Source organism: Aquila chrysaetos, chromosome Z (genome assembly GCF_900496995.4).
Source record: "Aquila chrysaetos chrysaetos chromosome Z, bAquChr1.4, whole genome shotgun sequence".
NCBI classification, from domain to species: domain Eukaryota; kingdom Metazoa; phylum Chordata; class Aves; order Accipitriformes; family Accipitridae; genus Aquila; species Aquila chrysaetos.
Window position 1 is genome coordinate 73717182 of NC_044030.1, and position 26712 is coordinate 73743893.

Below are 26712 nucleotides of genomic sequence, written 5' to 3' on the forward strand. Positions count from 1 at the left end.
CCTGAAACCTTTTTGTGCTGTAATCCTTGAGGATCACATACTATTGCATGGTGTCCAGAATATCATGTGAATCAAACATGTTAATTCAGAGCTACCAGATTTAAAGAGAACTGATACTTTTGTTTTCTGGTTCAGGCAGAATCATTATAATTATATAATATTACTACAGAAGATGCAGTGTTACCTAAAACACCTAACCAATAACATTGTAAACATACTCATATTTTTTATAAAATTATTAACATGTATATGTCCTACAGCAACTGCAAGACACACATAAGTATATACATAATATTTCTGTAAACAGGGAGAATGTTGGAGCTGGGAAGAGGGGTCAGGAGTCAATCTCAGGCTTTCACTTCTAGAACAGTCCTCTCTGAGTTTTTTCAGTTTAGAGGAAGATCTGAACTACGCATCTCTTTGGATTCCATTTTCATGTGTCTTTAATCTCATTTCCTTCTTGAGTTGTTCCTGCCAGCTTCTTTTTAAAAAACCTTTTCTCAGACTTCCAGGGTTTTGGGCCATGCTTACACATACTGATTGTTTTCCAAAAGATTTCCTGTGCCCCTTCACACCTATTACATATCCAAAACCTTTTCAGTATTACTTATTAGCCATTGCTTTATGCTTCTATTTCTTCACATGCTTGGAGGCCATCCTGTTCAGTTGTGAAAAATCCTCCAAAGGTTGCCTGTACCTGTAGCAATGTCAGCATTTTTCTTAAACAGAGAAATGTCTTTTGGGTCAATTTCTGTTGATGTAGGTAAAGTCCTTCAGTTTCTTTATAACTTAATGTAAATCCTAACCCTCTCTTCTTCATTTAAGGACTTTGTCTAATTAATAGTCTTTCCCTACTAAAAGATGTAATTATCTCTGCAAGAAAATTCAGTATATTGTATCATCTGGTACATGTTATTTTAATTTTAATTGGTTTTTGATCAGAAATTTTGTTGTTGATTTTTAATTCCAAATATATAAAGGTATATTTAATTATTTAAGTGAAACTGAATCTGCCATCTCTCTTATTTCAGCTAATAATGTCCTCCATTTTCCATCAGCTGTTTCGTTTTATGACTAACCAGGCCCTCTTTCTGTCAAATCATTGTTTTCTGCCTGTGTGTCTAGTGAAGATAACATTTGAGATACCCTTGTGACTAAAAAATCAGATAGAACTTACATCTTTACTCCAGTTTTTCATCCAGTATATTAGGAAGCGTTAGGAAAAATATGTCATACATACTCACCAATGAAGATTGTGCAGTGTTAATTATTAGATATTTCCTACAAATTAATTATGTTTTAGAAAAATGAAGATATCTTTAAAATTTTCTGGATTTATTTGAGACAACTTCATATAGGTGTTCTGAACTATGAATGTTTTTCATAGTTTTGTTCTTTTTCTTCTTAAGTAATACAGAGATTTCTTTAAGTGATGGTCAGCCTTCTCAGACTGTTGTGTCAAGTATGTCAAGTGTTGCCTCCAATACTTCCATTTGTGCAAAGAAGCAAGAAGTCAAGGAAGAAGTCCCTACAGAAGAGAAACTAAACACATCAGAAATGGTCAGGCAGATGCTCCAAGATGAAATGTTTAAGTTAGTTCAGGTGAGAGCATCTCATTATTGAAAATAGTGTTCACAGTACAAACTGTGTTATTTAAAACAATGGAGATAATTACTATTTTAAAGGTATTCTGTCTGTGGTGGTTTTTGAAAGAGATTTCCAGTTCTGTGTAAACTATTGTGAAAACTTATTTTAGACATAACTCCTGCTTTTGACTCAAGAAAATGCATAATATAATAATAAAAGTTTGTGTTTTAGTTGACATAACTCAGTGTGCTCTAATACAGTAGACTAGGAAAAATTCTGAAGCTGTAGTAACTTTGCAGCTGTACTAGGATTTAATTTTTGTTAGTACATGGAGACAACTTTATGTGACCTTACATTTACTCAAACTTCACCAAAAAAGTGAAGGAATTTTTCTTGCTTTAGCATAATCTGTCTGTGGGAGATATTTAATATATCTTACAAGAAAGCCCAGTGCAATAAAAAAATCACACAAATGAATCATTACTGAAACTTCGGAATGTTGTTTATTTTGTCACCTACAGGATAATGAACAGTTATAACATAGCCTAGACATAGAATTTTTGCTAAGATTCTTGTTAAAAGTTGTTTACAGTGTTAACTTTCTGTGTTACCCAGCTACAGCAAATCAACTTCATGAGTTTAATGCAAATAGTGCAGTCATCCTTTGCCAACCTGCCAAATGTGCAACAAATTTTGCAACAGCATCAGTCTGTTCACCTGGAAGGAAGCCAGCCTGCACACACTGCTGAAGACAGTGGCTCCCTGAAAACACACCTGCCCACTCGAGAAGATAAAGGAAAACCTGGTCTAAAGAGCTCTGATTTTCAACCAAGGAATAGTTTAAGAAATGAAAGCAACAATGGCCATATAAAAGTAAGTAGATCAAAGTGTCATTTATGAAGACTGTTCTGTATACCTGATAGGTTATCGGTCCTGTTAAATTAAGAAATGTTTTTGTAGTGATTGCTGTAGACAAAAAAGATTTATACCATTTTTGTGCATATTTAGTGCATGGTTGCTATTAATGCTGTTTGGTTTGCTTCTCTGAATTAGAATCATCTGGATGTGAATGTTTCTTTAAGCCTATTAGAAAGCCACAGCAAAGAAACGGGATTTATGCCACCATCTCAAGATCTGCATTCTTCAGCACCTACTAAACCACTTCATCTCCTAGCTCCTTCCTCAGACATCCAGAAAACACTGAAGCTTATCCCTATTGAAAAAAACTTGAATTACTCAAATGGATTTCCTTTGCTTAAGCTTGAATCAGGTTATCATTTCAAACCGGCATTTTTACATCCAATAGAAATGTCATCAGCTTTTGCTAGACCACCCCCAGTACCACGAGTAGCTTGGAGTTCATCAGATTCCTTATGGAACCATCAGTCATCATACACACCAAGAAAGAATAAGTCAAAAGAAGATTTGAACATGAGTAGATACGACACTGAGATCCGAAGGCAAATGCATGAGGAAGAGAAAAGATGGGCAGAAACAGTGTTTAAGGGACCTCCCAAACACCTGAATCTAGATCAGTATGAAGGACAGCAAGAAGTTCCACCTCAGCGGCAGTTCTCTGCGAATGTGAATAGGGACAAAGCACTGATCGCTCAGAACCTGGCTGGTATTCCACTGTTGCACTTGCAACTTGACCCAGTACCTAGACTTCCAGCAGTTGTAAGGCAGCCAATCACTACTAATTTAATACCTGTTAAACCTGCAATAAAGGAGACTGACTGCAGAGAAACAGTACAGCATACAGGAGTATCACTACTCCATGCTAATTTACCTCAAAAAAAAAAGGTACTGGATTTTAATAATATATTTTTCTAAGTTGGAGGGTTTTTTCAGTTTCATTGTTTCTTACTCATCAAAATTAAGTTAATGTTCCCAGACTATGGAATTTGGAAGTGTTCAGCACAGCTACCAGAAGGGATCTGAAACTCAGGTGGCTTCTTATTGGCATGTCAATATGAGGCAGGCTGCAAGCTTGGAAATGTTTTTAATGATGTTAGATTGATTCCACATTCCATAGTTCATCAACTTTCAGCCCATTAGTAATGAATGTGAGGAATTTACTCTCTAAAATACTGGATAATATTTATATGGTAAAAAATAGTTCTGTTTTTACAGAAATTTAAATAGAATTATTTACAGAAAAACAAAGAATGCAGTAAGAAATCCTCTTTTATAAGGGCAGAATAGAATGCTAAAACGCTTGGTAAGAAAACCTTCTGGATGTCAAGAACCTGATATTTTGAAAAATGTTGTTCTGATAGACTCTCATATGCTTGCACATTCCAGTTGAAAAGAATGGAAATGTTTTTCCTTGAAAGGTGCTTCTTCAGTCCTTGCCTACATTGCACGGTTCCTACCTTCATCCTCAACTACATATGTTACGTTACAAATGCAAATATTAGTGAAATACATTCTGTGGAGAAAATTCATATCTTTTAGTTTAGTTTCAGAAAATAGTTTACACGTACACATTAGCTGAGATTCTGGTCTGATGCTGTTAATATTACATTTTCACTTTCTCTACAAATTGCTACACTAGCTGTGTTTGTATAACTGAGATCCAAACCGGACCTGCTCTTTTCATCTAATCTGACTGCAGTTCCCCTCTCTGTTTCCTGTATCATTGTTTCATTTTTGCTTCTTTCTCTCTCTGAACACTTTCAGGCACAAAAACTCATTCCACTTCAAGATCTCATTGCATTTGAGCAACGCCACCAGCATCATACTGTGCCCAGTACTTTCTTTGGACAAGACCAAACTGAACCTATCCAGTTACTAAAAACTGATGTTGAACCATTTGAACTAAGAGATGTGCAGAATAATAAAAAAAGGCAAGCCAGACTTTTAAAGTGGGTCTTAATTTTGAAAGACTTACTGGTAACCTATACCTTCTTGCTTTGAAATCAGTGGGAGTTTTTACAGCAGCTTCAAATAAAGTGGAGTTGGATGTAATTCTTTTGGAGGAGAATAAAATAGCAAATATTAGTAAAGACGCAGCAGGAGAAATATAGCATTAAGACATGAAGGGTTTGTTGGTGTTACCAAGCTGATAGGAAGAAGACTCAAGGGGAAGTGTTTTTCATACCGGTAGATGTGGTTTGAAGTCTTGTTGTCATCTGGCTGTTTGCTGTGTCCTGTTTAGGAAATGGTTTGCTGCTGCTTACACAATGAATCTTAATAGACTACTGTTTGCACTGCATATTGTCAGTGTTAGTGGTGATCTTCAAGAAGGAAAGGGTGTCGTTCTTTCAATATAATTCAGGATACAGGCTCTGTTTCTGAATGCAGGCAGTGATTAGCAAAATTCCTGCTGAAAGGATATTTTATGTTGTTTTGCTGGGTACGTTATTCATTACTTCTGAAAATTGATTTATTCTTTAGTAATTGATTGCACAAGCAGTTAGAACAGTTCTTTTAAGCTGCGTGCATATCTTTGTTCAGTTCTCATATAATGTTGATAGATTCCTGACTTTTCACAGATCTGTATTTTCCATGAAAGAGTTAATAGCACCATTGCATCTAGAACAGAACACTTGCTTCTGATTATGATGCTTGTAACTGCAGCAGTTGGAAACACAGACACTAAGATGAGTTTTTCACTCTTAAGGTGAAAAACAGTTGATACATAAGAAACCGCAGCTGAAATTTAGAATACCTGTTTTGATATTACAGCTGAAATGCTTGAAGCTGCAATTGTTGTCTTACAATCTACTTATCAGATATTAAAGACAATTTGCAACTTTTTTAGTAAAATAGTTAATTAGAAAGTTTCAGTGATAACAGGTTTGTTTCCTGCTGGAGTATTTCTTATAGATTCCTTACAGGCATTTTGTGTAGTAATGATTATTGTATCACACACAAAATACAGATATGGAATGTTATGCATTTTGTAATATTTGATATAAATACCTTTTTAGACAACAGATTTTGTTGTGATTGTTAAGTATTTTTATGAGTTCCTACAGTAATTTTATGTAGATTTCTGGTAGGCAAAAGTAATGCTTTGAACTGATCTGTATACAACAGTTGTGTTTGTCTTTTCCACCTCTGTTTCAGTGTGTATTTCTTAATAGTGATATTTCTTAGAAAACAATGATAGGTATTTTTATTATTTCAGTGCAGTTCTTATTTTTTATTTGTAATTAATATGTTCACAGACAAAAGAGGCGTGATAAGAAACAAATGAAAGAGAAGGAGGAAAAGAAGAAACCAAGTGTGTCCTTCTGCCCAGATGACTCCATCATCAGTATTAGTGATACAGCGATGGTTGTTGAATCAGGGACTGGGGTATAGAAATTTTTTTATTTTTATTTTTTTTTTCCTTTTTCCATTCAAGTACTAACAGGAAGGAAGGGAGCAGGAAACTGTAAACCAAAACAATCATGTAAATCTCTTCCAGGCTCTAGCACAGAAACAGTTTACATCTTTTATTCATATATTTGCATTTCCTGTAAACAAGAGAGATATTTTTATAAAGTGTGCCAAGGTTGGTTTTGTTTTTTCTGGCACATGAACTTGTCTATTTTGATAGGATATTTGTCTGTATGTACATTTAAAGTAAATATATACACAAACACTAATTGCTTAAAAAAAAAACCAAGAAACTATGTTTAGCCTAGCTGTAATGCTAGGACAAATGACACGGGCATTAGTCTTCACATGAGGTTTAGATGACGATGATACAAGAGTGAGGACAGGAGTAGGAGGTCTCAGTTCTGTCTCAGCCAAGAAACTGAGAAGGGAAAGTCTTTGTCAGGCTGGGTTTTGATTTATGCACTTCAACTGTTGGGGTTTTTTTTTTTGCATAGGCCTTTCTGATATCTTTTAACATATTTGGGGGTTATTCTTGCAAGTACCAGATTTCAAGCTAGAACACTACCAGATTTAAACCTAGATCACTTCACAGAGCAGCAGGCTCTATTTCTAGTCTATCCCATACCTTTTTTGAGACTTCCCTGTCCAGTACAGCAGCTGGAGAATTTCACTAGACCTGGGAGATGTTAATTATGGTACAGCAGAGATAGCATATACTCAAAGAAGAATGAGGAATTTGTGTTACTGCAGGTCACCCCAAGGTACATATGGGAAAGAATGTTACATAGTCAGTAATTCCACTAAGTTGGAATGGATCAGAAGAAATAAAAAATGGGGTAAGAAGAGTACGTTACAATTATTTTATTTTTTTTCCACCCAAGTCATTACTCAAAGGAGGTATATTGGAAAGGTAATAGCATCAAGAAAGCCTTTAATTGGCATTGGAGCTATTTTTAAAGATAATTCTTTTTCTCCTTACATTAGGATCAACAAGCAAAATGTGCATCTTACCTTCAAGATGGCTTTTTCATTTCAATGGGCAAGTACAAGTCTTTTTAATGCTTTGAGTGCTTAAATAAAATAAATCAAGGAACAGAAGTTTGTTAGATTTCAAAGGAAAACTCTATAGTCATCAAGATGTTAAAAACTCAAATTGCGTAGTCTGTGGGCAATACAGCATAATGGTTTATGGGATCGTTCCCCAGCAAACGTGGAAAACCTTTCAGGATGTACAACAGATATTCAGTCTTTTTTGGGGGATAATCAGTTTTTAGGGGCTTGCTGTGGAGAGAGATACAGGCAAATTTAAGATCTCATATCAATCGTTTAAACTTAGAATAATTCTCCTGAAAATGATAGAATTATTTTAAATTTTCTTAAAAATAAGTGATAATCTTGTATTTATGTTTGTAAAAAATGGACTTCATGAAATAGTAACAGTACGTTGAGTGAATTTCAGTAACCGTGGTTGACAGTGATTTCTGTTCAAGTAATTCATCAAAAGAATGCTGTAAACAATGCTTTCCTATTCTAAATAATTTTATTTCTTTTTAAAATATATTATTCCAATTGTATTTGCCTGCATATTCTAACTACATGAAATTTAAGGCTCTTTTAAAAGAAACGGAATGTTTACAGTATTTCTAGCTTGAGGCTTGACTTTGGAGAAATACTGGCTTGCAAAGCTCTGTAGAAACATTGAAAAAGAAATAAAGGTATACATGTCATATATATTTCCCCCCTTTTAAAATATGAAACAAATTGTTATTGTACAACATACTAAAATATTTAATTGAAAAATTACACATCCAAACTGAGCCTTGATTTTTAATTCAACGTAACATTGTAAGTTTCAGTACAGTTGCATATTCACATAAAGCAGCTAGAACAAACTTCATGAAGTACACATAGAGAAAGTTTAAAATTATCTGTCAGAAATGCAAAGAAAAATCTGTTGGAGCCATGAATTTTGAGTTAATATGATTGTTTTCATAGATTTCTATTTCTTGTATTATTTGTACACACCTATTATCACATTTTAGACACAATGGGGGAAGCAGTTACTACTTCAGCAGATCTACATTACATGGCTTCTACAGGAAAAAAACCAGCAGAAACTCAAGATGCAAGTACAAATACTCACCCAGGTAAGTGCTACCTGGGTGACCTACAGCAGCCAACTATTTCTGGTATTGCTTCTTGTTAATTGTGGTATTTGGTCAGTTTCCAAAATGGAGTAAGTTTTTAAAGGCAAAACCAGTTTTTCATACTGTAATTTTTTGTTCCAAAAAGAAACCAGAAGATATTGGAACGTAAATTACAAAATACTAGTTAAAATATTACTGATGCAGTTATGTAAGAATCTCCACATGCTTTCTGTAAGTCAGTTCTGCTGCGACTTTTTCTGAAAGCTCCTTTTAACTTAGCTTGACTTTATCTAAATGCATTTTAGACGATGTTTCACATGTGACTGCAGTTGTTTCCCTGCCTCTTCCCCCAAAACTTTGCTTTGATTGTGAGCTGGGAAGTCAGAAATGTACATTCAGATAACGCCATTAGTGTCTGCTTCCCCTAAATTCATACATTTTGGTTTTGTTTTTCCTATCAAGAGCTGAAATCATATCAGGATCTTGGAATCAGTGCTGGAAATGAGGTTTCTGAAGTTCGAAAAAATGAGTCGGTCATGTCTGTTCCTGTGTCAGGTGTGGCTTCAGTCTTTCTCTACTTAATTTGTTGTTTGGGAGTCTATAAAAATATTTCAATTTTAACATGGTTTTTGTACATGAGGTAGCTTAATGCAGGATATAGATAAGAAGATGCTTATTTATCTGACTTCTTGAAACCAAATGTGAAATAATTATAATACTGTTTATGAAAAGTTTGACTGGAATTTTTCATGGTGCAGTGTACCTGTGCTTTTGTATTCCTGTATGAGGTGGTGCATTTGTGGATTTTAGCTTGATTTATTGCTGCTTAATCATGGGCAGTTGGTGTTATGTAGACCAAATAGATTGACCAGTGGGATGTTATGACAGATCACAGCTCCACATGAAATCGAGCTGTAGTAGCTCAGCTAATTATACAGTTGTTCCATGCATCTGTTAAGTTGTGTAACAGCTATATGCTAAGTAACAATGTTCCAGTCTCAAGCAGGAATTTTATTTCCAATCAGTCATCTTTTGGGTCAGTTTGCAGAACAAAAAATGGAAGGTAACTTCAATTGTGGGCTAAAGAAGATTTATTTTGGTTTGGGTTTTCTCCCCCTATTTTATAAATCCTTGATAAATTGTACTACATAGAATTCAGTACCTAAGTATTTTCCCTGTGGCACCAAGTAAGCGTATTAATTTTTCCTTTGTTTTAAAGTTCAACAGTGTTGTTCCATTCGGAAGGTTATTTTACTATGTCACATGATTTCTTTGCAGATAGTTTATTAGAGGTCTTTCTAGCTGAGTAGTATCATTTATTTGGATCAAGTAAAGATGCAGGAGGGTATTGGAAATTAATAGCAATTTAGACTGCAGCATGTTGCTTTGATTTTAATGTTTTGAGCATTTTTCTGCTAATTTCTTACCCAAATGAAAAATAATTTAATAATTTATTGTTGAAGCAAATGTTAAAGAAACCTATTAAGCTATGTTGTCTATCTTTATTTTTTAAAAAATAATGCTAATCAAAGCTTTTCTTATCATCTAGAGAATGCAGACCTGTTTCCAAATAGTTTCTCTGAATTTTCATGGCTTTTACTGTAAATGTAATACTATTATTCTTTTCTCATAGAATCACCTAGTGCCCCTGAGATACTACCACCAGACATGTATTTAAACCTGAGATTCCCCACTGAATTGAATGAGACACCTTTACCATCCTTTCTGTCTGATGCACCTGATTTGGTTAGTGGTCCAATGTACATATGGTTAAAATACATTTTAAGTATACCATTTGTTTTACCTCATGAATTTGGGTTCTTTATATCTGGATGAGTCAGTTGCATAATACCATAGGGAAGACTGTAATTACTTTGTTTCAAAAACAAAAAGCCTTTCAACTCAAAGTGGTAAGAGGTAAACACAGGAGATGGTTAACAATGTACTGTAAACAATATATGCAAAACATACTGTATAATTCTTCATAATCTTGTTCTTGTTTAGAGTGAACATGAATATATCAGTGTGATTGACATTGAAGACAGTGACATCCTTAACAATTTGCCCATGATACCTGAGTCTGCAGAAGAGATAGCTACTGCACAGCAAAATGAGAAGTTTGAAATTCCATCTACTGCAAAACTTCATCACATGGCAGCTTCTGTTACTAATGGAATTCCACCCGAGGCACTTCAGAAGAAAGGTAAACCATTTTGTTTTTAAATCAGAAAAAAAAGTTGTACATTTTTGTTGTAATACTCTTATCTTCCACAGAAAACTGGAGCCTTTCCCCAATTCACCTCCTGTTTTTTTAGTCTTATACATCAAAACATTTATACATTCGACTTCATTTGTGATGATTCCTGCCTCCTAAAACATACTATTAGGTATAGCACAGCTATGCCTAATTACTTGCAGTACTTAAATATTTGCAGTTTATTCAATTATGTTGGTGCACTGTTTTTTTTTTTTTATTTCAAGACAATCATCTGAAAAATTTATCAAGCCAAGTGCAAAAGGAAGATAAGAAGTCAGATTGTGCTAAAGTTAGTGTAACTTGGAACATAGTACATGAAGATGACAGAACATTTCCTTCTTCAGGGCTTCCATCCAAAGTAATTGGCAAAGAATACTCTTCCACAAAGCAGCAGGAAATGGATATGCAATTACAGACACTACAGAACATAACAGAAAATATGGAGAAGGATTTCAGAAATACCAAACTGGTGAGTTGTGACTGCTAACTGTTGTGTCTTAAACAGTTTTATTTTGTAATTTCTTTTGGCTAAAGACAAAATTTACATTTTGGAATGATGTATTTTCGAATCTGCTTAGTATATGTTGAGAGAAATCAAGAATAATACACAGTTCTTTCACATTTAGTGCTGCATCTGTTGGCTGACATTGTTACTTACAATGGACCAAATGCTGGCCAGAATGATGATGATGTTAGTGAATGGGCAGATTTATTTAATTTCTCTGTAACTGGGAAAATGGAATAGCACAAAAGTTCAGGCTGAGCAGGAGACCTTTTTTGCAAATACTCTGCAGTTGTGCCTCTGCAGAATATTATGTGACCATTTCTGGAACCTGTTCCTATTTATTTCATAAAATATTTGCATTTTTAACATCTTTATAAATCCAAATATAGAAGTAAAATGCATTTTGGACATAGTGCATTCAGATGATCTTCTATATGATTCAGAAATTACTAATTTATAGGTCATGACAGAGCTAACAATAAAAAGCTAAAAATTTCCAGCAGACTGACCTCTTCATACGATATCTAGTTTAATTTGCCTAAAACTTCAGTTTTGGCTGACTTTAGGTATATGTGAGATGAGGAATACTGGCAATTATTTCTTCACATTAGTTTGACTTTTTAATTAAGTTTAGAGCAAACTGGGAGTGACTAGTCTAAGAATGAGCCAGTAGGTTCTGATTTTACCTAGCTGGTAAAAAAAATATTTCTTCTTCTTTGCAAGTCAAGCAAACTAAGTCAATTTCCCCTTCCTGTAGACCTGGCTTAATAAAGAATGGAATCAGCAGCACTGTGTAATTCCACAGCATCTACTTTTTGTATAATTATTCAAACTAATAGTGTCCCTTGCCTGTCCTTCTATATATCCACAGACATGTAAGGACCTCATTGTGTCACCTACACACAGTTACTACACTAAGTTGGATTATTTCATCACTTACATCTTTTATCAAGGTGATTATCTAGCCAGATTTTTAAAAGCCTGTAGTGAAAAAAAATCTTCATATATCCTTTGTTTCAGCATTTCACTGCATTTGGGTTTTAAATCTTCTGGCTGTCTAGCCAAATCCTGAGGATAAACTCATTTTCTTTTTTGCCTTTATTTCAGTGCACAGCAGTTGGTCATTCCTTGTATAACAATTTCTTACGTATTAGAAATCAGTTTTGAGGCCTGCTCTTTGTAAGAATAATGTTCAGTAAAATGTCTCAATCTAGGTTAGTCAGTTATAGTTTTCATTTTATAGTTTTAAATTTCAGGAAACTCCTGACTTATGAAGAACATGGAAATATTTTTATTTCTATGATTTTTAGATAAGATATATTGGAAAACTTCAGCTATTTTAAAAATAGAAATAATGTGATCAATAGGAGTAAAACTGTTGACAAGAATAATACAGTTCATGTGTGTGTTTTCTCAGATTAAGGGTCCAGAAGATTGACCTTTTTAGATTAAACGAATCTACTTGAGCTACTTTGATTCCTGAACTATTTTCTTTGTTTTGAATCAGGATACTCCATTAAAATGTTTATAAGTTTCTGAGGAAAAAAATGTATTTACAGCAAGCTTTGCATATCTGTGGTGTAGGTCTCAAATACCTTGAAGAATGTATCATTACTTAGCTTTTGGGTTTCATTTATAGCTAGTGAAAATAATAGAAGATTTTGAAATGGCTGCCAATTCAGACCTTGGTGCTCGTCCTTCATTCTCAGAAGATGGTAGAATCCTTGATGATGGTATGTGTTCAGTTAACAGAAGTTAACTTGCAATTACAGTAAGCTTGTAGTTGAATATTAAACTTGACTAACTTACTGAAGTTAGGTGCAATCCCAAAAGGTGTTATTGAAATATGCACCAAAAATCAAAAATACGAGGGAGAGAAATAAAATCAAAGGTAGAAAATATGAATATTATGGGTTCTGCTTCAACAAAAATGCATTTGAAAATATCTGTATACTTTGATGTTTTCCAAAATCATAATGCAGGACTTAGGTATCAGATTTTAAAGATGATAGTGTGTATTTCTATAGTATCATAAAATCAAAACATGGTGCTTATGAGTGCTTTGCTTGCTGACATAAAAGGATATGAAATTTGTCCTCAGTTTTCTTTGTGTGTATAAAGAAGCTTTTTTTGTGCATCTTTTGGTGGCTATTTAGTTGTAATATCTGCTGATTTTAATAAGAACTTACATCAGCTTAACTGTTTGCTAGAGCTGATGTATTGAATTGTTTATATAACAATTGACTATATGGTACCTATTTACTTATAGCTACTGTACTGTGCCAAGAAGGAGCATGCTTGGAATACATACTTTAGGTCCATTTTACGTTCATATGAAAACATAGTCTAATCTACTTATGAAGTTAATACAAAGCCAAGTGGTAGAGCCAAGTCATAGCTATATCTGTATTTATACATAAGACAGTATTTAAGATGTCCATTAGCCTCACACAGAGCAACTCATAGTTTAGTCTTTTTGTTCACATGTACAGGACTGCTACATACATGACAGCTCTGGTAGTGCCCTTTCATAGGGAGGCACAACTGATCTAGGTTCAGGTTGTTCTAGGTTTGACAAATAAACTAAATAAGCCACTAACAATTATGTATGAGTGATAGTTTTTGCATTGTGGGTTTTTTTTCATTGGTCTGCACTAATTACTATATTTTTTATTGTTTCATGGAATCAGAACATTGTTTGAGGGGCATGATTTTTGAAGATGTTATAGATGATGAAAAGGAGGGCTTGAACTTGGAATATCCTGCACCCAGTTACACTACATTGGAATTACACTCTCCTGCCTCTGCAGCTTCTGCTTCTAACTTTCCCAGTGGGATAAAGTCATCATCTGGTATAATCTTTAGTGTTTATTTTTCCCTTTTCCTCCTTTTAAAAATATGTAAACCTTTTCTTCCTGGTGTAATATTTTCTCATTGCTATTACACAGAATGTTACATAATGCCAATGAGCTCATAAAAGTCAGTTGTCAGACTTTCTAGATTGTGTTATTTAGAACAGCTTTGTGGATGAGCATTGATAATGAGTTTATATGTTATATGACAGAACAGTATCACTAAGCTTTGAAAACAGCTCAGCAGTGAATTATGCTTGCACTCAAATTCACCATTATTGAAAGAAAATTAATAACTTCAGGTCTATTTTGGAAACCCATCACTGTGCTGATTTGTAATTATTTAGTTAAGTGTACGTGAATATAAATGGGCACAATGCTGTAGGACACTCATAGCTTCCTCCCAAAGCTGTCTTTATCATCTCTGTCATCCTCCTATGTTTTAGAGAGGTGAGATTTCAATTAAATCCAACCCACAAGAGCAAAATAAATTGTTTTATATCGCTATACAGTTAACTAGTGGCTGTGTCCTAAAATGTTATTTTATGAGGTCTCATTTTATTTTGCAAACTGACAGTAAATTGATTTTCACAGTTATGAAGACTGCAGTAGCATTAAAAGGTGGAGGAAAAATCACTATGCAAGCAACCTAGTGCCTGTGTTTAAAAATGGAGAGTGTCTTATTTTGTCTGCGTATTGCCTGCATTGCTTGCATTCAAGCTTCTAAAAATTACATATACTTTGTACAGGTGAACATGCATTTGACAGTCACATTTGCAGCAATCTGTCATAAAAGGTGTTAAAACATGGTTCCTATATCTACATACAGCAGAAGTGAATCTCAAGTGGCATGCACACACAGATAAATTTTATAAACAGTAAGACACTTACAGTTTTTCTCTTTAAGTATAAATTTGTTACTTGCAAGCTAGGAAAACTGTAGGTGGTACTAAGTTTCTATAAGCAACTGTAACTTTTTGAGAGTAGAGCTTAGCTTAGGAAGGATAATAGTGCTCTTCCTTCCAAAACATCCATACTGCTCTTCAGCTGCATTTCCTGAATTCCAGGAGTTCATAGCCTGGCTTCTTCAAGTAAGCGGCAATTGTTAATTTTACATAAAAGGCTGTATAGTTGATTGGAACAGATCATTTCCAGTTAGTTGGAACTGATAAGCTTAGTTTGATCATGGCAGGAAAGTGACAACAGTGATCTCGTCTTCCTAGCAAAACTGTGTCAGTCAGCAAGCTGTTAATTCATGTACTCTGAAGACTCTGTATTAACCTGGCAGTCTATGACATGCTTTCTTACAGGTCATTAAGCCTATGTACAATATTCATTTATTTTTAATGTCAACAGATTCAGGTTGATATGTTTCTGTATTTTATCCTACAGGTTGTTTAGTGTATGTATTATTAGTTTGTGTACAAGTGCAAGGCTTTTATTAACAAAGGCTGTTCCTGTTTCAGGTTTTCACATATGTGGACATCTATGTGACGGGTATGTATTTTGACATTGGTTTTGTTGAAAATTTGTTTACTTTAATCTCCTACCAAAAAGAGGACTGTCAAGGTGGAACTATCACTTGCATAAAAATCTAGGCATTCATTTTCAAACTCAGTGAAAGCCTTTTTATGACTTAATTTCAGGCATTTACTCTGACTTCGGTGCCTGTTAGATTTACATTGTGCAAAAGCTGCAGAAGCATTCAAGGTTGCCTTCTAGTTATAAGTAACAGAGCTGTTAATGGAGATGCTGCTATTGTATATGTGCATTTGTTATTTCTTCTATTTGCAAAACACTGTTTTTGAACAAGTACATGTAACTGCTGCTAGTAGTCATCTACTGAGGCCAGCTATCACCAGAAAGTCGAAGTGTTACCATATGAGCAGTGTAAAGCAACAGGCTGAAGATTTCAAGACTGAAGTGATCTTGTCCATTAAATAAAATGGTCTGACATACATATTTTCTACTGCTAACTGCTGTTAGTCTTCTGGACCCAGTCATGCAGTAGAAAACAGCAGCTGGCTTCCCTTTCTTCATGGTCATTCTGCTCAGTTACCAACCTTTATTATTTTGCTTAAAGCATAGCAGTAAACTGAATGGTTTAGTTTATTTTTAAAGTATTTCAAGTGAAACTACTTGTTGTCACTGAACTAGATTAGGAAGTGATTACATAACCTTGAGGATGGGTGTGAGGCAATGAACTTTAACAGATGGTGATTTTTACCCAAAGGAGTAACTCAAAGCAACTGTAGCTTGCAGTCGTAAACTACATGAGATTTTATTTTTATTGAGAACAACTGATTAAAAGAGAGGAAACAAATGGGCAGAATTTAGGTAAAACTTAATCTCTCACTCACACTGATTCTCGCTTAGAAGGCCATTGAGAGTTGTGGTTCCCAAAACTGGTAGCATCCCACAGCCTTATCTCAGCATGAGCAGCAGCACAAACCCCGTGGGTGCTCCTGGTCTTCTGGGCTGCCAGGCTCAGTCTCCGCTGGGCCAGCCATGTTCATGCACCCCAGTGTAGCGCAGGCAGTTCAGCTCTGGATGGGGCCATACTTCTGGATGGTTTATTCAATGCCCTCTTCCCTGCAGCGTCCCTGATGTTAGTCAGGTCTCGCTCATTCTGTCCCATTCACACTGGGGAGCTACAAAGTTGGCTAAAGTGTACCTGATGACAGCAAAGCTAAGGTGGTGGCTGGTAATTTCTTAAAGACAGTGCGTCTACACGCATTATCCAGGTATTGCTTGTGTGTACTAACACAGTGAGATGTAGGGGAAAGAAAATTAAGTCCAAAGGCTGCTGGTAAAACAACCTGAATATTCTTATTTTAAGCATAAAAGGAAGGATTTTTAGCTTGTTCTTACAGGCATGTTCTACTTTAAATTAGTAAAATTTTTTTTTCCCTGCCTAACTTTAAGGTCTTCAGAAGATCCCCTGCAAATTACTGGTCTGAGTGGTGTTACTGACATCATTAGTGATCTTGTAGTAGAAGGTGATGTCTCTCCGTTGGAACTGGGCTTTACAAAAATACAAGCTAAGAAAATCTCTAGGTAATACGATGGCTGGTTTTTATTGCATGTTAGTTAAATGATTTTAACCCTGGTTATTCTTATAGCTCACACCCTGTAAACAGTGGAAGCAAGCATGTGAGTTGAGTTGATGTTAACAGGACTGGTATTAGAACTGTTTAATAGCCACTATTTTACTGGCCATTATTGTGAAATATTCTAATTGGTTTTTATTATTTTGGTTTTAAAATTCTTTCCATCCTACTTGCTTCTTCCTTCTTCTACCAGGTATAGCCTAGAGCACAACACTATATATACAGCAGATTCAGTTCAACCAAGGCGACTGGAGCCTTCTAAAGCAGTTCTGAAAGACAGAAAAGAAATTTCCTGTCAGTGGCAAAGCAGCTTCAGAAGCTTCCAGCCCCAGACTCCAGCTTGTCACGCTCTCCTCCCTGCTGGAGATTCTACACCTTCCTGTTATAAAACCACCTGTGTTCTTTCCTAAGATAGGTTGAAGTTACAGCTGTTTCCTATTCTGTTTTTGGTGTCAGTTGCTTACAAGGCAAAAATACAGCAGTTCAGGATGCCAAACATTGGTGTTGTGTTGGTGCAAAAGTTCGCGCCAGTTTAAGAACTTGTTTCAGGATGTTCTAGTGACTCATTTGAGTGTAGTGCTCTGGTTTACTTGTTCTAACGTTTATTCAAATTGTAAAAGGAGCTCAAGAGCTTCAAATCTAAATCTGTGCACAGATCATAACATCCTTGTGATCCTTTGAGAATTCGAAATGCATTAATAATGACTACAACAACATATAAATGTTGCTAGCTGGACTGCTTTATGCAATTATGTGAATATTTTCAAAGTTACTGAAAATTTCAGAAATGTTTTCAAGTAGTATTTAATCAAACCTGACCAAAGACCGAAAGACAACTCAGTTTTTTGTACTGATTTTCACATATGACAGTGCATACTTCTGATAATGACACTTCTCTTTGCCAAAAAGTAAATCACTTTCAAATGTGTCAAAGTTCTTCTAATCCCTTGCGGCCTTAATGCTTCAATCCATAAGCTTTCAGTTGAACTGCAGCTACTAGAGATACCTTATTTTGCTACACTGACATCTTCTGTTGATTCTGGAATTATTAGTGCCTGCCAGTCCTGAAAATGAGAGAAGTTTCAAAATGGGCTGCAAAAAATGAGACATTTAAAATTGAAACACTTCTCTTGGAAAATCTCATATTTAATTTTTAGGTCAGCACTTTTAGTTTTACAGTGAAGAAAATATTTATTACCAGCCGCTTACTTTAAATGTTGCAAGGTGAATTAGTAAATATTTCTGAAGAACTCTGAGAGTGAAGTTAGGTTAGCATTTCTTATTGGCTCTGTTTTTCTGTTGTTAGTATTCTGAGTTAGTGGTTTTAAAATTACTTTGTACAGAGAGACTTGTGAAGGAGCTCATAGGCTGAGGGGAAGGAACAAAAAGGATGATAGAATATCACTGGTCTTTTTTTCTTTTTTAGATGCTTACACAATACGCACTTAAAAATGAAAGATCAAAGCAAAATGGCTTGCAGTTTTTTCTGTGCCAGTTATCCCATAACGACAATAACAGATGGTCCACATTTAAAGCTTTGGTCCTATTATCTGAATGTAGTTGACAAATAGAAGAAAAATTTTCAGAAAAGTCTTGGAAATTACTTGTGTGCCAGGATTTTATGAAGTAAAGTTTTGCAGAAGAAAACTTCCCTGTTGTTCATTACTTACGCTTTTAGCTGAGCAAGAATTTAAAAGGGATTGCAGTATTTTTATCGTACCATGTGTAGCTGCCATTATTTGCAATTTAAAGGATGTGCTAGATTATTTCCCACTTGCATCTGCTCTCAGGGTTCATGATTCTGCTGCTGGACATTCTCAAAGAACAAAAAAGGAGAAGACAGAGATACAAGCATGGATTAAAAGAAAGCAAAAGGAAAGAATGAGAGAATATGTGAAGAAACTGGATGAACAGAGACAGAAAGAGCGTAATCCATTCAATCTAAGAAAGGATGTGGTAAGAATAACGGGTATCTTGAAGAGTAACTGTTACGTACTGTACAAGTGTTGATTGTTCAGGTTAGATATTATAAAGGCTGTCAGGGATTTTTTTCATATTTTAACGTTGGGGGTTTTATATGTTTAATTTTATTTTATTGGAACTGGCCATAGTTGTGTCAGAAGTGATAAGTAAGCAAATATACCAATGTTTTTCACAGGCTGCAGTAATCATAACTGGCTGCAGGTGGCAATTATGTCCTGTCCCCCAGCTCTAGATTCAGGAAATAGAGTCCCCTGACAGTAACGGATATAGCTGTAACATTCACTGAGAAAAGCTGTATTTTGTCAGGGAGTGATAACTACAGGAGTTGTAAAGATGTGTTTACATCTTGTTTCATCTTCCCCTGCACCTCCCAAAAACCTTCGATGAATTTAAAAAGCAGAGTTCAGATGCCAACATCCTTTACGAACATGATGGGATACTGAGGGCAGCCATCCTTGTCATTCACACATACAGAAGTGTATGCAATTACAGAGGGTCACAGCAGAGATGTTAGAATACGGCATACATCTCAAGTATCTGATTAATTTTTTTGTTGAAGGCTGGTTGCAATACAGGCTCAGCAAACAATCCCTTCCTTCCCAGAATTTTTTTACTTTTAATTAGTAAAAACATGTTTATGGCCTGATACATCTCTTCTGATCTGCACTGTGCTGGAAATAACTGAAGGAAAAAAAAAGGTACAAAAGTAGTTCAGAAATAATTTCCCAATCAGTATTAAGTCTTAAAATATGCATTTGTCACCTGGATACCTTCAAGATCTGAAAAGACACTTCTGAGTCAGGGTAAGCTCCAGGGTCACAGGAGATGAGACCTAGTATGAGCAAATACATCCCTATACTTTTTACTCATCAGCTGAATGCAGGGTATGCTGTAAATTCTTTCATGCTGAAGCTCTACTGGTTTTAACTCCCAAGCAGCAAATTCCTGTTACTAAATAATTCAATTGTATTTACTTTTAGAAAGACTAACAGATCTCATCTATGACAGACATTATTTCCCCTGGTTTTAAACAGTCTTTCAGAGTTGAACCCAGCTGCTCTTTTGTACATCTGTAGAGAGAAATGTTTCAGGAAAAAAGGGTCCAGCTTCTCTCCCTCTTCTGTGTTGCCAACCCATAAACATCTACTTGATGTTTTTGTTGTAGGCCTTTCTCCTGAAATCATTAGATGGAGGGATTCTCAACTTTTGGTGGGTTGTTTGGGTTTTTTTAGAAGAAGGCATTTAAAAAATGAAAATTGTACTCTAGCAAACAGGTCAAAGTGCAACCTTGCCTTGTTTTTTAAATTAGTTATTGTTAGGAGCATCATTGATTTTTAGGAAACTGAAAGTGAGGCCATTTGAAACTTAGAGCTTGACAGTGAAGACATCTCCTTAGGAATGTTCATATTTTAAGCACATGAGCTACGGTTGAAGGTGTGACTGCAAGCTTTCAGTGTATTTTTAGAGACTGGATACTTACAGAGACAATCTCTGAATTTGCTGGTAAGGCGATATGCTTTCATACTGTTTTTCATTCTGGGGAGTGTATAAAATAGTAACTTCAAAGTCAAATAGGTCTACATTTTGGGAGTGAGAGACTGGAATGAGACCACAATATAGAATAAGTTAATGATTATTATACGTTCTTGCACAGCATTGTCGTCTTACTTCAAAGGATATTAAATTTTTCCAGAAGAAGAAAGAAGAAAAAGACAAGTAAGTTGCTATAAATGTAACTTGTGGTATTCTTTTTTATATATGGATCTTCCAGTCTTAAGGAAGAGGTAGTTTTAACTGTCTTGTCGATGAGACTTTAGATATGAATGGCATTTCAACAAAAAGCGTAAATAGTTCATGTTTGCTTTACCATTTAGGAAAACTCTGAACATGTTTCATCATTTGACTGTATTTTTCAGTTTCCAAATATAATTTTTCTTTTTTTTTTTTCCCCAGCATTGATTCATGCATTCTGTCAAACCCATTGTTAATAAATATTTTAGCTCTTTGCTAATGATCTTAAAAGGCTTAGTATATCTTCTCTGAAATGGAAAAAATATGTTCTCTTCTGGTTACCCTGTAGCCTTGCAAGACTTAAGCCAGTTGCAATTAAATGAGTGATAGCATGAGTTAACATGTAATATTATTTCTCCATAGAGCCCTGTTATCTGAACATCACAGTATGAGAATATCACAAGCACTTTCACTGATGAATGAAATGTTATCTGAAACAGTGGTGTTACCTGCAAATGAACGTAGACCATTGTCCAGGACAAGATTACCTCAAGAGTACAGAAGGCGGCATATGACATCTACTAAAGGGTAACAACTTCAAGCATTAAACCTGCTCTGATGAACTGGTGTCTTTACCACACTTTAAATTTGTCTGCAATTTGTAGCTAGTTGGTATAGGATTAGCTTGAGAGAAGCTTTATATTCTGCCAGAATCAAAGATACTCTCTGTCTGGATCAGAAGAGTCTTAAGTTCCTGTACCAATCTTCTTAAAACCACTAGTGCAAATCTTGGAGGGAGCCTTAAAAATGTCTTTCGGAGCACAGAATAACCCAACTCTAGAGTCGGAGCTGTAATCAATGTCCTAACCCATTTCATTTGACTGCAATTACACTGGACTATAGCCAGCAACATAGTCAATGATCTGAAGAGTATCTAGTAACAAGCAAGAAGCAAATAAAAATACTACTTATGTGGTATAAAAGTAGTATACCACTACTTAGGTGGTATAAAAATGCATATAGATGACTTAAATTTGAGGTCAGCAAACTCTAGATTTACTCTATTCCTTTCTAATTTTTTTCATTACATGGGATTTTACTTGTTCTTTCTTTTGCACTTTGGTGTTTATTGCCTTTTGAGGAGATGATGGTATTTGAGTATTATAAACTTGTAAATTTATTCTACTTGATGGCATTAATGTCACGTGTGTGTATATGTAATCCAGGTGTATATTGCACTATACTTTTTCTTCTTCTACATAAAATTTTAAGTTTTTCCACAATAATAGGAGGAACTGTGTACTTCAGATAATCTTGTAAGATCCAGACTTAAATATTTCTGCATCTCTTTTTAATAGGTAAAGTTCCAGGATAGAGCACTAAACTGAATGTAGTCAGTGCTGTACAGAGCCTGCTGGTGGTGTCTGAGGGCGGTTTAAGTACATCAGCCCTGCCAGAATCAGAAGCACTAAGAAATGTCATGCAGGAAGCCACCTTAGGAGTGGCAGTAACTTCTAACTAATAAGTTTTGTTGGACCTAAACTGGCTGTTTGCAAAGCCAATTTGATATGTCTTCACTGTTATTGCCAGCAGTTCTGTTTCTGGTGAGGTGTATTGTTCCCACAAGCAGTGTGTGATGCTGATCCTCAGCTAAGTGGGCTGAAGGTGATTTCTGTGGCCTTTTTGCCTCATCTGAATAACCCCTGTTAGATCTAAGTTGTGTTGAGGAATGGTATGTAGTAGACAGTGGTAAGTTTTGGGGCTTTGTTGTTTTGTGTTCTTTTTTCTTGTTGTAGAGGGCATCTGAACAGTCCTGTTGTGTCAGAAAGGAGCAGAATCGCTGCCAAACCCAGCTTTGGTCAAAAAGTACATCGTTTCACCCCAACTCTTGGTTTAACACAGTCCAGGGGTAAGAACAGAATTTTCTTAATGAAGGCACATACTGAAGATAATCTTCAAGTTATTACCAGATTTTGGGAGGGAATAGCTTTAATACCTATGTAGAAAGTCAGATTTATAATCCTGGAGGTTTCCTGTCCTGAGGTTTTTGCAACTGTGCTGCCATTGGCCTGTTAAATGATGAGAGTTACTTCTAGTTATCATCTCTTTCTAAACCCAAAGTAGCTTAATTTGCCATATCAAGACTACTGTGTAATCCAGGAAACAAGCTCATACATGAAAATTTTGAGGCATCTTTTGAGTAGTTTTGATCTACTGCACCTGACAGAGGAAATGCTTTCTTTGTCTTTCCAGGAAATGCTTGTATGCTCCTACAGAAGAGTACTTCCAGGGGAAGAATTAGAAATGCTGCAAACTGTCCTGTTAATTCTAGACACTGTAAGTTATAAAGAGCAATGACATAGTGCTGTTCAGCTACATAATACAGGGGAAAAATAAGACCCAGAGAACACATTTCAGGGTAGACTTTATGCAACACGGGCCTTGGATACAGCTTTAGTTTAGAAGAATAAAAATCATTTTTCCCCCATGTAAAAATCCTTTTCATTAGAAACTTATGAAATATTTTAATCAATCACCTCTGTTTACCTCCTGAATGGTTTTAGCCAGATGGCAGTTCCAAGATTACTGAAGCAAACGTGCTGGATTTCAGTGATTTCCTGAAACAGGCATTACAAAGTCATGAGGGACAGACGTCTTGAGTCTGTCTTTCAGCTGAAACCCACAGAGAGGGAGTTAGTTAGCAGTGCAGTACACAAGCATTGTGCCTCTCCCTTACCTTTCTATCCTGCTTACTTTCTGAGCTCTTTAAAGTAGGAATTGTCTTTGTTATCCCTCTGTACAGTACTTATTTAAGATATTATTTTGTCATAATGTTAGAGTGGAAAAATGTAAGACTGAATTTGTTGTAAAAAAAATTTAGGCTTTTAGTGATTCTTTTTCCCTATGCCTATCTGTGTAGGTCTGGATCCACTTAAGTTTCCTCACATAAATGTTTCTTCCTAATCAAATTCTTTAACAGATGCAGGACTTGATTATAGTGCAGAATTTCTGATCAGACAGAAAAAGGTTGAGGAGAGAATCAGTGTGAAACTTAGGAAATACTGTGGGTTGATTCCATTCTCCCTTACACCAGAATTATACTAGTGGCATAATAGAGATCCTTTTTGGCTAGTCAAATGTCAATTTATTTGAGTTGGCAGTGCAGGAAAGGGACAGAAGCAGTAGTAAGCAGATGGGTGTTTTTCCTGAATCACTCACTCACCTCTATGCATGTGAAAAGTCGTTCTCCTCCTCCTTTCCATACATTCTCTTTTTAAACGCTAAATACAGGTTGATCTTTCTCTGATTTCACATCACCTTCTTGTATCTGTTTCTGCATTGTATCCCATCACTGCTAAGGGTTTCACTAAAGTTCTATGTCTTCTAAGAGGCACAAATCCAGGATTTATATAGTTCTATCAAATAATGTAGCAATGTCCCTTTTTGGGGACTGTACTACAGGACCTGGATGCTGGAGGCACCATGCGTAGTCCTATTCCACTTCATGGTCTGCCCTGGGAAGACAGTTCAGAGCGTGAGGCTGGAAGGGGAAGGAACCAGCATCATTTTCTCACCATAACCCCACATCAGTTCAAGATAACAGGGCATGCTCTTTTTACATGTGTTTACACACAGCTTTCAGTTCTTAGAACTTGGAGCTTCTGCTCTTGGAGAAGTTCCAAGACATCAGAAGTAAACAGCAAGAAATATTACAGTGCTATGGTTGGCTTCTTTTCTCCTCAGCTGCTGAGTATAGAGTCAGCAGAACATCAGAACAAAAGCCTCCACATGTTGCCACTGCAGTTCAGACAGAAGATGTTGATCAAGAGGCTGATCGAGACATAGTAAGTCCTTGGACTGTGCCTGATGATATCCAAAGAATACTTCAAGATACTCATGACTCCTTGTTTCAGGTAGGTTGTCTACTTACTCTAGGAATGATTTGATGCCTGCCATTTAACACTTTGTTTACTTCTGCTTTTTTTAAAACATCGTTCTCCATTCAAAATGTGTGGGTGGGATAGATGCAGAGGGACATAAGTGATGGTGATTCAACAGAGTAACATTTTGTCTTTACAAGCAAAATCATTCTTGTGGGCCTTGAAAATGAATGTTCTTTATAACAACTGCGTGGGCACATTGTCTGTCCAGGCAACAGACAGTAGTGGCAGTGCGTAAGCAGGAAAATAAATTGCATTTATTGCAGAATAATGAGATATATAACTTGATAAGGACATGTTTGAAAAGAATGGAATCATTTCTACTGGCTACACAGAGGTCTCATCCATGAATGATAAGCAATGATTCAGCTCCTCTTTTCCTCCAGGAGGCATCTGCACTGCATCCTGTGAGTTTCTCTCCTCTCGGCGTTATCGACACTGATGGCGTTTCTGAAAGCACAGGAAGCATCCTCAGCAAACTGGACTGGAATGCAATTGAGGCTATGGTAGCAGATGTGGAAGACATGTGAACAAGATTTCTCAGCTGCTGTGCACTTCCAAATAGTTGCTGGTGTTTGGACTCATTTTTTAAAATAATCATTGTTCTACTTAAAATGGAATGAGGCTTGCATTGGTTTTCTTCTTAAGCAACAGAGAAACTCTCACTGCTTGTAGTCTTGGCTAGATGAAATTCAACTCCTGAACATGTAGTTTGCTTTCCATATGTCTTCAAGTCAACCAGAACTAAATATAGTTGGTAAATGTAGACCAACAGTCTTAAGCAAGAACTTCTGGGTCAGCTGCTTTACATAAAAACATACATACATCTACATGCACTGCACAACTGTTTTACCTTTGTATTTAATATTTAGCATTGTTAGGGATGAAGTTATTTTTGTAACTTAACAATTGTGATAAACTGATTTAATAGAAGTGAGTTTATTAGTTTCTCCTGTAAAGCGATTTACACACAGAGTACACCTATTGCTGGGTACCACTATGACTGTACATGTGCACGTGCACTACCCTAGTATTTTAAACCCAGCTTACTTGTACAATAGTTTAGAGAAATCTTAAAAAGTTTGAATGATTGATAGAAAGAGGTAAAAATAGTCATGCAGCAAGAAATGAAATACAGACTTTTGTTAGGAAAATCAGACACCAGTTTAAGACATTAAGGACAAGTACTTACTGACATAAAGAAAAATATCACTGTTCGTTCATCTGTATAATGCTGTTGTGTTAGAGGTCTTCTAGCAGCCCCCAGATGTTCGTAGAAAAATTTCCTGTATGTTCAGTGGCCATCAGCTAGTTGTGGTAGCTGGAACAGATGCAGCTGTGGTGACTCTTTCCCAACAGCAGTAGTTTTTATTTTTGTAGTGAAGAAATTTGAATATTTAATGGAAGTGTGTTAATTTTCAGTGGTTAAATACTGTCACCCAATACTTAGTGTAAAAAAAAAATAAATATTGCATGTTTCTGAGTGAAGCTGCATCTTGGCAATCAAGAAATATGGTTCAAAGAAAGCCAGTTACAGGATTACGTATGTATCAGGATAGAATTGACAACTTCTGTAGGCTCAGAATATCAAAACTGGCTGTGTGTTTTTTAGCAGTCCTCAGAATCAGCATCAGCTCGTCCTACAGGAGTGGCCAGAGGGCAAAATTCGGTACTGGGAGTCATCATCTCCAAATGAAAAGGGCAAGTACCTTCAGAGCCAGTTGGAAGCGTGCAACTGTGACTTCACTCAAAGTCTCAAAACTGTCTTTCTTCAGAGTGGCATCAAAGAAATCATCAGGTAAATGTCTTCTGTTCCTGGTGGGAAAAAATCTGAAAAATCCTGGTTCAGCCAAGTATGAAAGTCTCCTTATGATCACAGCCAGCTGTGAGAAGGAAGAGCAAGCAGTCAGGGACAAGACAGTGACTTGTCCTAAAAGGCTTGTGAAAGCTGTATCAGACTCAGCCTTGGTTTTGGGTGATAGTTGCAGCATCACAGTCATTAAATGGTAATGGATATGCTGCAATGTGCAAACTTATTAAATATAATAATTTAATCTCCAGACAAGATTGGAGATAACAAATGCGGTAGCTTGCTAGCAGTTGAGTTATACAGGCTACCAAGACAGTACCTGCTCCCCTAAAGGGGTTTTACTTGTTTGTAAAGAATTCAGACCTTGACAGTAGATGTCTGAAGATGAAAATGTTCAGATGAGTTTGGGGGTGGGGGCGGGATGCAGAAACAAGGCATAAGAATGCTGTTTGTAAGG

General features: G+C 35.9%; 1 protein-coding gene across 1 annotated transcript in view; it reads left to right on the forward strand.

Annotated features, from left to right (window-relative positions):
* CPLANE1 (ciliogenesis and planar polarity effector 1) overlaps positions 1-25933 on the forward strand; it is a 61877-nt gene extending 35944 nt beyond the window's left edge. The window contains 22 exon segments of the mRNA XM_041120886.1: positions 1410-1602; positions 2203-2460; positions 2641-3390; positions 4270-4436; positions 5763-5892; positions 6904-6958; positions 7962-8066; positions 8529-8621; positions 9700-9812; positions 10071-10269; positions 10548-10792; positions 12468-12561; positions 13519-13680; positions 15147-15177; positions 16606-16737; positions 18581-18746; positions 20428-20489; positions 20928-21092; positions 22301-22413; positions 22758-22841; positions 24249-24418; positions 24832-25933. Coding sequence (XP_040976820.1) covers positions 1410-1602; positions 2203-2460; positions 2641-3390; positions 4270-4436; positions 5763-5892; positions 6904-6958; positions 7962-8066; positions 8529-8621; positions 9700-9812; positions 10071-10269; positions 10548-10792; positions 12468-12561; positions 13519-13680; positions 15147-15177; positions 16606-16737; positions 18581-18746; positions 20428-20489; positions 20928-21092; positions 22301-22413; positions 22758-22841; positions 24249-24418; positions 24832-24975 — 3631 coding nt within the window. The 3' untranslated portion in view covers positions 24976-25933.
* Positions 25934-26712: the final 779 nt, after the last annotated feature.